Consider the following 12,893-nt stretch of genomic DNA (forward strand, 5'->3'; position numbering starts at 1 on the left):
ACAATGCAATGTCATAAGTTATGAAAAAAACAGGTTAGGGGATTGCTCAATAATTTATGCTCCTAATAAAATAAATTTATGGAAAGAACTCTAGCATTGACTGTGACTCAGAAGACTTGTATCTTTATGAATGGAAAGACATTTTAGCCTCTCAGGATTAGCCTGAGTGATACTGTCTATTTGGCTTCTTATTAATTTAGTCCCAGACCCAGAGGAATAATATATAAATCTGCATGTTGCTGGCAGAATCAGTTAGGTCAGGCCACAATACATTCCACGTGTCATTAGTTAAGCCAGTATCAAATAACTTAAAGAACTCTAATTAAAAATATGTCTTTTCTTTACATTATACATAAAAGATGATATGCACATATTTCCCATTTGATTAAAAAAGCACCTTAATTTAAAAAATAATAAATCAAGAGCAACAAAACTACTGTAAAAAGAAGAGAATAGCACCATTTCTCTGCTCCAGCTGAAGCAGCCCACACACAAACGATGTACACATACACGCACACATTCGTATGGACATATGCACCCACAAGCACCTGTGTTGCAAGCAGTACAAAGGGCAGCAAGATGATTCTCAGGTCAAATGCTTGCCAGGTGTATATCTAAGACCTTATGCATGATAAGAATGGGAGGAAGCCCAAATGGCTGCAACTCTTCTTTTCTTCAGTACATCAGTTCTCCAAACTTACTTCAACATTTATACAGTTTGGTTTCTATCCACTGTGCTATTAACTGTCAAAAGAAAGAGAGAGAGAGAGAGACGGTGAAATATCATGGAAAACTGCAATATTTAGAACTATAAAGGTGTGAAGAATATGTACTTGGTGGGATGCTTTGCCAGCTCCTACCTGTATCTGCCTGGGGTTTGCAGTAAAGCTCACAGTCCTCTATGGAGTTGAAGCGGTTGGAATTTCCTCCACAGCCACTGTAGAGAAAGGGCCGACATTCCAATACTCTCTGGTTATAGTACCATTTTAGGGTGTATTTGCTGCACTGGCCCTGTTCCAGACGCAAGGTACACAGGTCAGCTGGGGAAAAAATAACAGTGAGGATGCAGTAGGCCAATGCATTAGCTTATCGATACGATACGATAATCTTTATTGTCATTGTCCCATACCGAACAATCTAAGATGCAAGAGTGCTAAGTGCTAGTTTAGGCATTACGCTTAGCTGCAATTCAACAGAAATGTGGCCCATTCTCTCTAATATTCTAGATATAGTTGTACTGTAACTACAAAAATAGGCTGGAAAAAAGACAGAATGCTGGTAGTTACACCCAGTTACACTTTGTATATTCCCATTTAGCTATTTCAGCCTAAAGACCAATGGTGAGCAGTAGAAGTCTAAAGTTAATGAACTTTAACCATCCCAGTTTATGACAGTCTTTACATATTATCTACACACTTTATTTTCCTTCTCAAGAGAGAAACAATATGGTTTAATAAATTTACTGGTAATGAGGATTGCTTCTAATGGCACTGGTACAGAATTAAAGTTCCTAGTAGACCATACCTAGTAGACCACAGCTTATTATTATTGTATAGAATGAACCAATTTTTCACTAGTGCGTTATGGTGGTTGCATTTATTCTGCATGCACAGGGTTATTTGCTTATCAGATGCAACATAAAGTACAAGGGAACAATTCAATGTGAGAAGAGCATAGAGATTGAGCCACAGATCCTTTGTGGAAGGCTTGTACTCTTTTGGGAGCTCTTGTGTAAAATATTACAAAGACATTGAGATCTAATGCACTGGATTACAATTTCTTTCATTGGTTTCTAATGCATTGGAAATAGCTTCCCTTCATGACTATGACTCCCATCAAGGAGGCAATCCATGAATAAAGATTTATCATAGCAACACTTCTCAGTTTAAAAGGGGAAAGGGAAATATATCTGTTGTCTCAGCCTAATTTCACTATCCATTGGTACTTTCAGATGCAAGACTACAAGTTGCAGAACTGAATCTTAACTTGCAAATTTTTTTAAAAAAAAATCCACTTGAGATTTAGGAAAAAAAGTGACAACAGAATCAGACACTTTTAGGTGCCAACCTATTACTGACTTCTTTTATTAATTAAATACTCCCCTGGGGCATGTTATTAACTGATAGTTAATCTGTGGTGTAATTTTGCTCAAAAGATGCCAACTGCATATAAAATACATGCTGGACTTTCAATCATGTGAAAAAAATTGATTAATTATCAGGGACAACAGTTATTCGGCTTAAACCAGGGCTTTTCAACCTTTTCAGAAATTGTACCACTTTTAGGACAAGACAATATTCAAGTACCACTAGTGCTTAACAAGGTGCCAAAAACTTGATGACTAAAAAAAAAGGGGGGGGTATTTTGGGTTTCATTGGTTAGATTCATTAGTTGTTATAAAAATGGCTAGTTTATAATATTATAGAAAAGTAAAAAGTTGAGGTTCAATGTTAATGCTTCCTTCTACTCCTGTAACAGGAAGTCAGAAGTCAGTGCCTTTTTTTTCCCTTCTCCCCCTCACTTTTCCCTTTTTCTCTCACCTCCGCTTGCATAAGCCCCCCCCCCACTCACGCACACTTTGCTCAGAAAAGCCTCCACTCGATCTCACTCAATTCCTCCGTCTCTTTCAAAGGCACCACGCTCAGTCTCTCCCCCACTCACTCCATCTCTTTCAAAGGCCTCTTGCTTGCTCGTTCACTCACTTACTGCCGTGTCACTTCCAAACGCTTCCAAATGCCACTTGCTCATTCACTCCCTCACTTTCTGCCCCATCGCTTCCATACACTTGTTCATTCACTCCCTCACTTTCTGCCCCATCGCTTTCAAACGCTTCCAAACGCCACTTGCTCATTCACTCCCTCACTTTCTGCCCCATCGCTTTCAAACGCTTCCAAATGCCACTTGCTCATTCACTCCCTCACTTTCTGCCCCATCGCTTCCAAACACTTGTTCATTCACTCCCTCACTTTCTGCCCCATCGCTTTCAAACGCTTCCAAACGCCACTTGCTCATTCACTCCCTCACTTTCTGCCCCATCGCTTTCAAACGCTTCCAAATGCCACTTGCTCATTCACTCCCTCACTTTCTGCCCCATCGCTTCCAAACACTTGTTCATTCACTCCCTCACTTTCTGCCCCATCGCTTTCAAACGCTTCCAAATGCCACTTGTTCATTCACTCCCTCACTTTCTGCCCCATCGCTTTCAAACGCTTCCAAATGCCACTTGCTCATTCACTCCCTCACTTTCTGCCCCATCGCTTTCAAACGCTTCCAAATGCCACTTGTTCATTCACTCCCTCACTTTCTGCCCCGTCGCTTCCAAACGCTTCCAAATGCCACTTGCTCATTCACTCCCTCACTTTCTGCCCCGTCGCTTCCAAACACTTGTTCATTCACTCCCTCACTTTCTGCCCCATCGCTTCCAAACGCTTCCAAATGCCACTTGTTCATTCACTCCCTCACTTTCTGCCCCATCGCTTTCAAACGCTTCCAAATGCCACTTGCTCATTCACTCCCTCACTTTCTGCCCCGTCGCTTCCAAACACTTGTTCATTCACTCCCTCACTTTCTGCCCCGTCGCTTCCAAACGCTTCCAAATGCCACTTGCTCATTCACTCCCTCATTTTCTGCCCCATCGCTTTCAAACGCTTCCAAATGCCACTTGCTCATTCACTCCCTCACTTTCTGCCCCATCGCTTTCAAACGCTTCCAAATGCCACTTGCTCATTCACTCCCTCACTTTCTGCCCCATCGCTTTCAAACGCTTCCAAATGCCACTTGCTCATTCACTCCCTCACTTTCTGCCCCATCGCTTTCAAAAGCTTCCAAATGCCACTTGCTCATTCACTCCCTCACTTTCTGCCCCGTCGCTTTCAAACGCTTCCAAATGCCACTTGCTCATTCACTCCCTCACTTTCTGCCCCGTCGCTTCCAAACACTTGTTCATTCACTCCCTCACTTTCTGCCCCATCGCTTTCAAACGCTTCCAAATGCCACTTGTTCATTCACTCCCTCACTTTCTGCCCCATCGCTTTCAAACGCTTCCAAATGCCACTTGCTCATTCACTCCCTCACTTTCTGCCCCATCGCTTCCAAACACTTGTTCATTCACTCCCTCACTTTCTGCCCCATCGCTTTCAAACGCTTCCAAATGCCACTTGTTCATTCACTCCCTCACTTTCTGCCCCATCACTTTCAAACGCTTCCAAATGCCACTTGCTCATTCACTCCCTCACTTTCTGCCCCATCGCTTCCATACACTTGTTCATTCACTCCCTCACTTTCTGCCCCATCGCTTTCAAACGCTTCCAAACGCCACTTGCTCATTCACTCCCTCACTTTCTGCCCCATCGCTTTCAAACGCTTCCAAATGCCACTTGCTCATTCACTCCCTCACTTTCTGCCCCATCGCTTCCAAACACTTGTTCATTCACTCCCTCACTTTCTGCCCCATCGCTTTCAAACGCTTCCAAATGCCACTTGTTCATTCACTCCCTCACTTTCTGCCCCATCGCTTTCAAACGCTTCCAAATGCCACTTGCTCATTCACTCCCTCACTTTCTGCCCCATCGCTTTCAAACGCTTCCAAATGCCACTTGTTCATTCACTCCCTCACTTTCTGCCCCGTCGCTTCCAAACGCTTCCAAATGCCACTTGCTCATTCACTCCCTCACTTTCTGCCCCGTCGCTTCCAAACACTTGTTCATTCACTCCCTCACTTTCTGCCCCATCGCTTCCAAACGCTTCCAAATGCCACTTGTTCATTCACTCCCTCACTTTCTGCCCCATCGCTTTCAAACGCTTCCAAATGCCACTTGCTCATTCACTCCCTCACTTTCTGCCCCGTCGCTTCCAAACACTTGTTCATTCACTCCCTCACTTTCTGCCCCGTCGCTTCCAAACGCTCCCAAATGCCACTTGCTCATTCACTCCCTCATTTTCTGCCCCATCGCTTTCAAACGCTTCCAAATGCCACTTGCTCATTCACTCCCTCACTTTCTGCCCCATCGCTTTCAAACGCTTCCAAATGCCACTTGCTCATTCACTCCCTCACTTTCTGCCCCATCGCTTTCAAACGCTTCCAAATGCCACTTGCTCATTCACTCCCTCACTTTCTGCCCCATCGCTTTCAAAAGCTTCCAAATGCCACTTGCTCATTCACTCCCTCACTTTCTGCCCCGTCGCTTTCAAACGCTTCCAAATGCCACTTGCTCATTCACTCCCTCACTTTCTGCCCCGTCGCTTCCAAACACTTGTTCATTCACTCCCTCACTTTCTGCCCCATCGCTTTCAAACGCTTCCAAATGCCACTTGCTCATTCACTCCCTCACTTTCTGCCCCATCGCTTCCAAACACTTGTTCATTCACTCCCTCACTTTCTGCCCCATCGCTTCCAAACGCTTCCAAATGCCACTTGTTCATTCACTCCCTCACTTTCTGCCCCATCGCTTTCAAACGCTTCCAAATGCCACTTGCTCATTCACTCCCTCACTTTCTGCCCCGTCGCTTCCAAACACTTGTTCATTCACTCCCTCACTTTCTGCCCCGTCGCTTCCAAACGCTTCCAAATGCCACTTGCTCATTCACTCCCTCATTTTCTGCCCCATCGCTTTCAAACGCTTCCAAATGCCACTTGCTCATTCACTCCCTCACTTTCTGCCCCATCGCTTTCAAACGCTTCCAAATGCCACTTGCTCATTCACTCCCTCACTTTCTGCCCCATCGCTTTCAAACGCTTCCAAATGCCACTTGCTCATTCACTCCCTCACTTTCTGCCCCATCGCTTTCAAAAGCTTCCAAATGCCACTTGCTCATTCACTCCCTCACTTTCTGCCCCGTCGCTTTCAAACGCTTCCAAATGCCACTTGCTCATTCACTCCCTCACTTTCTGCCCCGTCGCTTCCAAACACTTGTTCATTCACTCCCTCACTTTCTGCCCCATCGCTTCCAAACGCTTCCAAATGCCACTTGTTCATTCACTCCCTCACTTTCTGCCCCATCGCTTTCAAACGCTTCCAAATGCCACTTGCTCATTCACTCCCTCACTTTCTGCCCCGTCGCTTCCAAACGTTTCCAAATGCCACTTGCTCATTCACTCCCTCACTTTCTGCCCCATCGCTTTCAAACGCTTCCAAATGCCACTTGCTCATTCACTCCCTCACTTTCTGCCCCATCGCTTTCAAAAGCTTCCAAATGCCACTTGCTCATTCACTCCCTCACTTTCTGCCCCGTCGCTTCCAAACACTTGTTCATTCACTCCCTCACTTTCTGCCCCATCGCTTTCAAACGCTTCCAAATGCCACTTGTTCATTCACTCCCTCACTTTCTGCCCCATCGCTTTCAAACGCTTCCAAATGCCACTTGCTCATTCACTCCCTCACTTTCTGCCCCATCGCTTCCAAACACTTGTTCATTCACTCCCTCACTTTCTGCCCCATCGCTTTCAAACGCTTCCAAATGCCACTTGCTCATTCACTCCCTCACTTTCTGCCCCATCGCTTCCAAACACTTGTTCATTCACTCCCTCACTTTCTGCCCCATCGCTTCCAAACGCTTCCAAATGCCACTTGTTCATTCACTCCCTCACTTTCTGCCCCATCGCTTTCAAACGCTTCCAAATGCCACTTGCTCATTCACTCCCTCACTTTCTGCCCCGTCGCTTCCAAACACTTGTTCATTCACTCCCTCACTTTCTGCCCCGTCGCTTCCAAACGCTTCCAAATGCCACTTGCTCATTCACTCCCTCATTTTCTGCCCCATCGCTTTCAAACGCTTCCAAATGCCACTTGCTCATTCACTCCCTCACTTTCTGCCCCATCGCTTTCAAACGCTTCCAAATGCCACTTGCTCATTCACTCCCTCACTTTCTGCCCCATCGCTTTCAAACGCTTCCAAATGCCACTTGCTCATTCACTCCCTCACTTTCTGCCCCATCGCTTTCAAAAGCTTCCAAATGCCACTTGCTCATTCACTCCCTCACTTTCTGCCCCGTCGCTTTCAAACGCTTCCAAATGCCACTTGCTCATTCACTCCCTCACTTTCTGCCCCGTCGCTTCCAAACACTTGTTCATTCACTCCCTCACTTTCTGCCCCATCGCTTCCAAACGCTTCCAAATGCCACTTGTTCATTCACTCCCTCACTTTCTGCCCCATCGCTTTCAAACGCTTCCAAATGCCACTTGCTCATTCACTCCCTCACTTTCTGCCCCGTCGCTTCCAAACGCTTCCAAATGCCACTTGCTCATTCACTCCCTCACTTTCTGCCCCATCGCTTTCAAACGCTTCCAAATGCCACTTGCTCATTCACTCCCTCACTTTCTGCCCCATCGCTTTCAAAAGCTTCCAAATGCCACTTGCTCATTCACTCCCTCACTTTCTGCCCCGTCGCTTTCAAACGCTTCCAAATGCCACTTGCTCATTCACTCCCTCACTTTCTGCCCCGTCGCTTCCAAACACTTGTTCATTCACTCCCTCACTTTCTGCCCCATCGCTTTCAAACGCTTCCAAATGCCACTTGTTCATTCACTCCCTCACTTTCTGCCCCATCGCTTTCAAACGCTTCCAAATGCCACTTGCTCATTCACTCCCTCACTTTCTGCCCCATCGCTTCCAAACACTTGTTCATTCACTCCCTCACTTTCTGCCCCATCGCTTTCAAACGCTTCCAAATGCCACTTGCTCATTCACTCCCTCACTTTCTGCCCCATCGCTTCCAAACACTTGTTCATTCACTCCCTCACTTTCTGCCCCATCGCTTCCAAACGCTTCCAAATGCCACTTGTTCATTCACTCCCTCACTTTCTGCCCCATCGCTTTCAAACGCTTCCAAATGCCACTTGCTCATTCACTCCCTCACTTTCTGCCCCGTCGCTTCCAAACACTTGTTCATTCACTCCCTCACTTTCTGCCCCGTCGCTTCCAAACGCTTCCAAATGCCACTTGCTCATTCACTCCCTCATTTTCTGCCCCATCGCTTTCAAACGCTTCCAAATGCCACTTGCTCATTCACTCCCTCACTTTCTGCCCCATCGCTTTCAAACGCTTCCAAATGCCACTTGCTCATTCACTCCCTCACTTTCTGCCCCATCGCTTTCAAACGCTTCCAAATGCCACTTGCTCATTCACTCCCTCACTTTCTGCCCCATCGCTTTCAAAAGCTTCCAAATGCCACTTGCTCATTCACTCCCTCACTTTCTGCCCCGTCGCTTTCAAACGCTTCCAAATGCCACTTGCTCATTCACTCCCTCACTTTCTGCCCCGTCGCTTCCAAACACTTGTTCATTCACTCCCTCACTTTCTGCCCCATCGCTTCCAAACGCTTCCAAATGCCACTTGTTCATACACTCCCTCACTTTCTGCCCCATCGCTTTCAAACGCTTCCAAATGCCACTTGCTCATTCACTCCCTCACTTTCTGCCCCGTCGCTTCCAAACGCTTCCAAATGCCACTTGCTCATTCACTCCCTCACTTTCTGCCCCATCGCGTTCAAACGCTTCCAAATGCCACTTGCTCATTCACTCCCTCACTTTCTGCCCCATCGTTTTCAAATGCTTCCAAATGCCACTTGCTCATTCACTCCCTCACTTTCTGCACCATCGCTTTCAAACGCTTCCAAATGCCACTTGCTCATTCACTCCCTCACTTTCTGCCCCATCGCTTTCAAACGCTTCCAAATGCCACTTGCTCATTCACTCCCTCACTTTCTGCCCCGTCGCTTCCAAACACTTGTTCATTCACTCCCTCACTTTCTGCCCCATCGCTTCCAAACGCTTCCAAATGCCACTTGTTCATTCACTCCCTCACTTTCTGCCCCATCGCTTTCAAACGCTTCCAAATGCCACTTGCTCATTCACTCCCTCACTTTCTGCCCCGTCGCTTCCAAACGCTTCCAAATGCCACTTGCTCATTCACTCCCTCACTTTCTGCCCCATCGCTTTCAAACGCTTCCAAATGCCACTTGCTCATTCACTCCCTCACTTTCTGCCCCATCGTTTTCAAATGCTTCCAAATGCCACTTGCTCATTCACTCCCTCACTTTCTGCACCATCGCTTTCAAACGCTTCCAAATGCCACTTGCTCATTCACTCCCTCACTTTCTGCCCCATCGCTTTCAAACGCTTCCAAATGCCACTTGCTCATTCACTCCCTCACTTTCTGCCCCGTCGCTTCCAAACACTTGTTCATTCACTCCCTCACTTTCTGCCCCATCGCTTCCAAACGCTTCCAAATGCCACTTGTTCATTCACTCCCTCACTTTCTGCCCCGTCGCTTCCAAACACTTGTTCATTCACTCCCTCACTTTCTGCCCCATCGCTTTCAAACGCTTCCAAATGCCACTTGCTCATTCACTCCCTCACTTTCTGCCCCATCGCTTTCAAACGCTTCCAAATGCCACTTGCTCATTCACTCCCTCACTTTCTGCCCCATCGCTTCCAAACGCTTCCAAATGCCACTTGCTCATTCACTCCCTCACTTTCTGCCCCGTCGCTTCCAAACGCTTCCAAATGCCACTTGCTCATTCACTTCCTCACTTTCTGCCCCGTTGCTTCCAAACGCCACTTGCTCATTCACTCCCTAACTTTCTGCCCTGTCGCTTCCAAATGCCACTTGTTCATTCACTCCCGCACTTACTGCCCCGTCACTTCCAAACACTTCCAAACGCCATTTACTCATTCACTCCCTCACTTACTGCCCCTTTTGGAAGCAATGGGGCAGTAAGTGAGTGAGCGAGCAACAGGCCTTTGAAAGAGATGGAGTGAGTCGGGGAGAGACCAAGCGAGGTTCCTTTGAAAGAGACGGAGGAGTGAGTGAGAGCGAGTGGAGACTGGGGCTGCATAAATAAATAAATTTAGCAAGCAGCATGTTTTCTGCAAGTGAGCTGGGCAGGAGCCCAGGATCAGCGCCAGGCTACAGGTGATACAGCTGCACAGAAGCGCGGATGTGTGTGTGTACTCACCCCTTGTGCCACCATTGCTGCAAGTGTTGTGTGGGCAGCAGCAGTGCCACTAGTATCACACGGGTAGCAGTATTGCCGCGAACCTTGTGCAGGCAGTGTCACGATCCTTGTACCTGGCGGCATTGCTGCGGGCCATGGCATGATACTAGTGCTGGTGGTAGCATCACTGCGAGCCTGGCGGTGGCGGTACCACAAGGCTCACACAGATGCTGCCGTCACTGAGAGCCTTGTGCGCGTGCTCGCAGATCCGTTTTGCCCCATTTTACGTATTTCTCTTGCCATATTTGTTCGGTGAATCCCTGCAGTTGTTAAGTTAGTCCCAGAGTTGTTTAACTGAATCTGGCTTGACTTTGCTTCTCAGAAGGTCAGAAAAGGGGATCATGTGAACTCCCTGTGACAATGCAACTTGAAAGCAGCATGTTTTCCGCAAGCGAGCTGGGGAGGAGCCCAGGATCGGCGTGTGCAGCTACAGCTGATCCTTGCTTCTGGGTGGCTCCGCAGAAGCACGGCTCAGCTGTAGCTGCAGACCCTGATCCTGGGCTCCTGCCTAGCTCACTTGCTTGCACTTCTGGAAAACATGCTGCTTGCTTACTGAAGCTCCAGGATCAGTGCCGGGCTACAGCTGATCCATGCTTCTTGGTGGCTGTATCAGCTGTAGCCCCCACTACAATTAGCTAGGGTTCGCGTACCACCAGCCAGATGTTTGTGTACCACTGGTGGTACGTGTACCACCGGTTGAAAAGCTCTGGCTTAAAGTGCCTGATGTGTCCCAGATCTGACCTGCTTAACTTTTTCATATTCAGCCAAGGTCAACGAGGTAGGGTAGATTTAAAGCCATTACTTATTTCATAGAGGTTACCAAGTAGCCTATGAATGATTGCACTCTTACTAATCACTTCCACAAGTTTCAAAAGGAGTTCAGGCTTTCAACCTTTCACTATCCACAGAGTAAACCACAGGCACGCACCAATCCTTCAAAGACACATCAAAGACTAATGTAACTCACCATCCCTCAACATAGGAGTTTCAGTCCCATCTGCTACCAGGCCCTCTTCATAGTCTTCCTCTGTGTAGACATACTCATACTCAGGCTCACTTGCTTTCAATATGTTTCGTTCCTGGCTCCCTACAAAATAGAGATAGTGGATTCAAAAGATCTCACGTAAGGAAGATTTGATGGCAATGAAGGAACAACAATTATGTTGAGTCCAATGAGGTAGGGCATACTTAACAGCTGTATTCCTAGAAAGGAAAATTTATTTATTTATGAAGGTATTAAATTTGTAGGCCACCCAATATCAAAATGAGTTTACAGATTAAAACAAAAAAGGAAAACAACATTTTAAAAAGTGCAGCAATTACTATGGGGAACAAATCCTTCCCAGCCTAAATACTCTAACACAAGATCTGGGAAAAGAGCAGATTTTCAATGCTGTTTAAATACAACCACAATGGAAGGCAAACAAACCTCAGCAGGGATGATTTTCCAGAGGGCTGGTGCTGCAACAGAGAAGACATGCTCTATGGGTCCCATCAAGTGACATTACAATGGAAGAGACATGGAGCATGCCAACATTGCTTGATCGTATGGGCCAGGCAGAAACCATGAAAGCCAAATGGCCTTTTAGATAACCTGGCACTCTGCCATGAAGGCTTTGTAGGTGATAACCAGCACCTTGAATTGTAGCTAGAAGCCTATTGCAGTAACTACTGCAGCTCACAGAGCAAAGGTGTTATATGGGCATAAGAAAACATGTTCAATATTGCCCATGCTGCTGCATTATGGACCAGCCACAGCTTCTGAGTGATTTTCAAAGGCACTCCCAGATGATTCTAGGGCAGTATAAATTGTGAATGTCAATTGGCTTGATGGCTATTTTTTCTACATTTTTATGTTTCTTTTTCATTTTATATAATTGTATCTGACATATTATTATGAATTGAGCAATATTACATTACCACTACTTATTCTTATTTCTCCTGGCTTTTATCTATAGAATGGTATTTGCAACCCACCTTCCTTTTCATAAGCTATTATAGCAATAGCACTTAGACTTATACACCACTTCATAGTGCTTTACAGTACTCCCTAAGTGGTTTACAGAGTCAGCATAGTGTCTCCACCAACCTGAGTCCTCATTTTGTTCCAAGTGGAACAAAACTAATCATATCCTGCCTCTTGCTTCCAATAGAAGAATAGATTGTCAGTGTGATAATGCCTGGCTTGCAAAGTGCACTCTACTTTGGAATTCCAAAGTGGACTGAAAGGAAAAGGTGAAAATACTTAATTCTTCTCGGGAGAACATGACAGGAAACATTTTATGCATGATAATATCAAGAAGCCCACAATGTGTGCAAGAAAAAAAAGGAACAATACTAAGAAACAAGACTCACCTTCTTCTTCCTCAGCATGGGACAGTTTAAGCACAGGGATAATTTGAGCTTTAACAGATGAGTATGGCTGGGTGGATGGATCATTGGGGATATTACCTGGGAAGAAGCCACAATGCAAACCTAAATAGACACATAACTGCCATAAAAATAATTAGCACATGTTTACCTCCCCACTTCAAGAGAAGAAACCTCCAGCCAAAGTTCAAGAACCTTGACCTATCTCCTTTTGACTTTTTCTATAAAAGTTAGTGAGTAATAAATTATGTATGTAGAGAGGAGACAATTCTCAAATAAAGCTGATGTAATGAGTAATAAAAAACAACTTATTCTCCAAGGTTTGCATCTATTGTCATTACTGATTGAAAGAATACTGATTTCATCCATACTTGTGGGTGCTAAATGTTTGTAAACTGTACACAGTTCACACCTTCCTTTACAGTAGATCAGCTCTGTCTGCTCTGTTGAATCTGTATTAATCAAATGTTGTGCATATCTGGGTATATTTATCAGTGATATATTGGACACCTATTTATTAATGTCTCAG

General features: G+C 45.8%; 1 protein-coding gene across 1 annotated transcript in view; it reads right to left on the reverse strand.

Moving 5' to 3' along the window:
* Positions 1 to 640: 640 nt before the first annotated feature.
* The window catches only part of COL7A1 (collagen type VII alpha 1 chain), a gene marked incomplete at its 5' end in the record, with an annotated part of 134,524 nt that continues 122,271 nt past the window's right edge, over positions 641 to 12,893 (reverse strand). Inside the window, 4 exons of the mRNA XM_083353344.1 lie at positions 641 to 744; positions 861 to 1,040; positions 10,962 to 11,081; positions 12,350 to 12,445. Of these exons, the coding sequence (XP_083209470.1) occupies positions 710 to 744; positions 861 to 1,040; positions 10,962 to 11,081; positions 12,350 to 12,445 (431 nt within the window). The 3' untranslated portion in view covers positions 641 to 709. The remainder of the gene's footprint in view (positions 745 to 860; positions 1,041 to 10,961; positions 11,082 to 12,349; positions 12,446 to 12,893) is intronic.

This window comes from Vipera ursinii (assembly GCF_947247035.1).
Source record: "Vipera ursinii genome assembly, chromosome: 2".
Taxonomy (NCBI): domain Eukaryota; kingdom Metazoa; phylum Chordata; class Lepidosauria; order Squamata; family Viperidae; genus Vipera; species Vipera ursinii.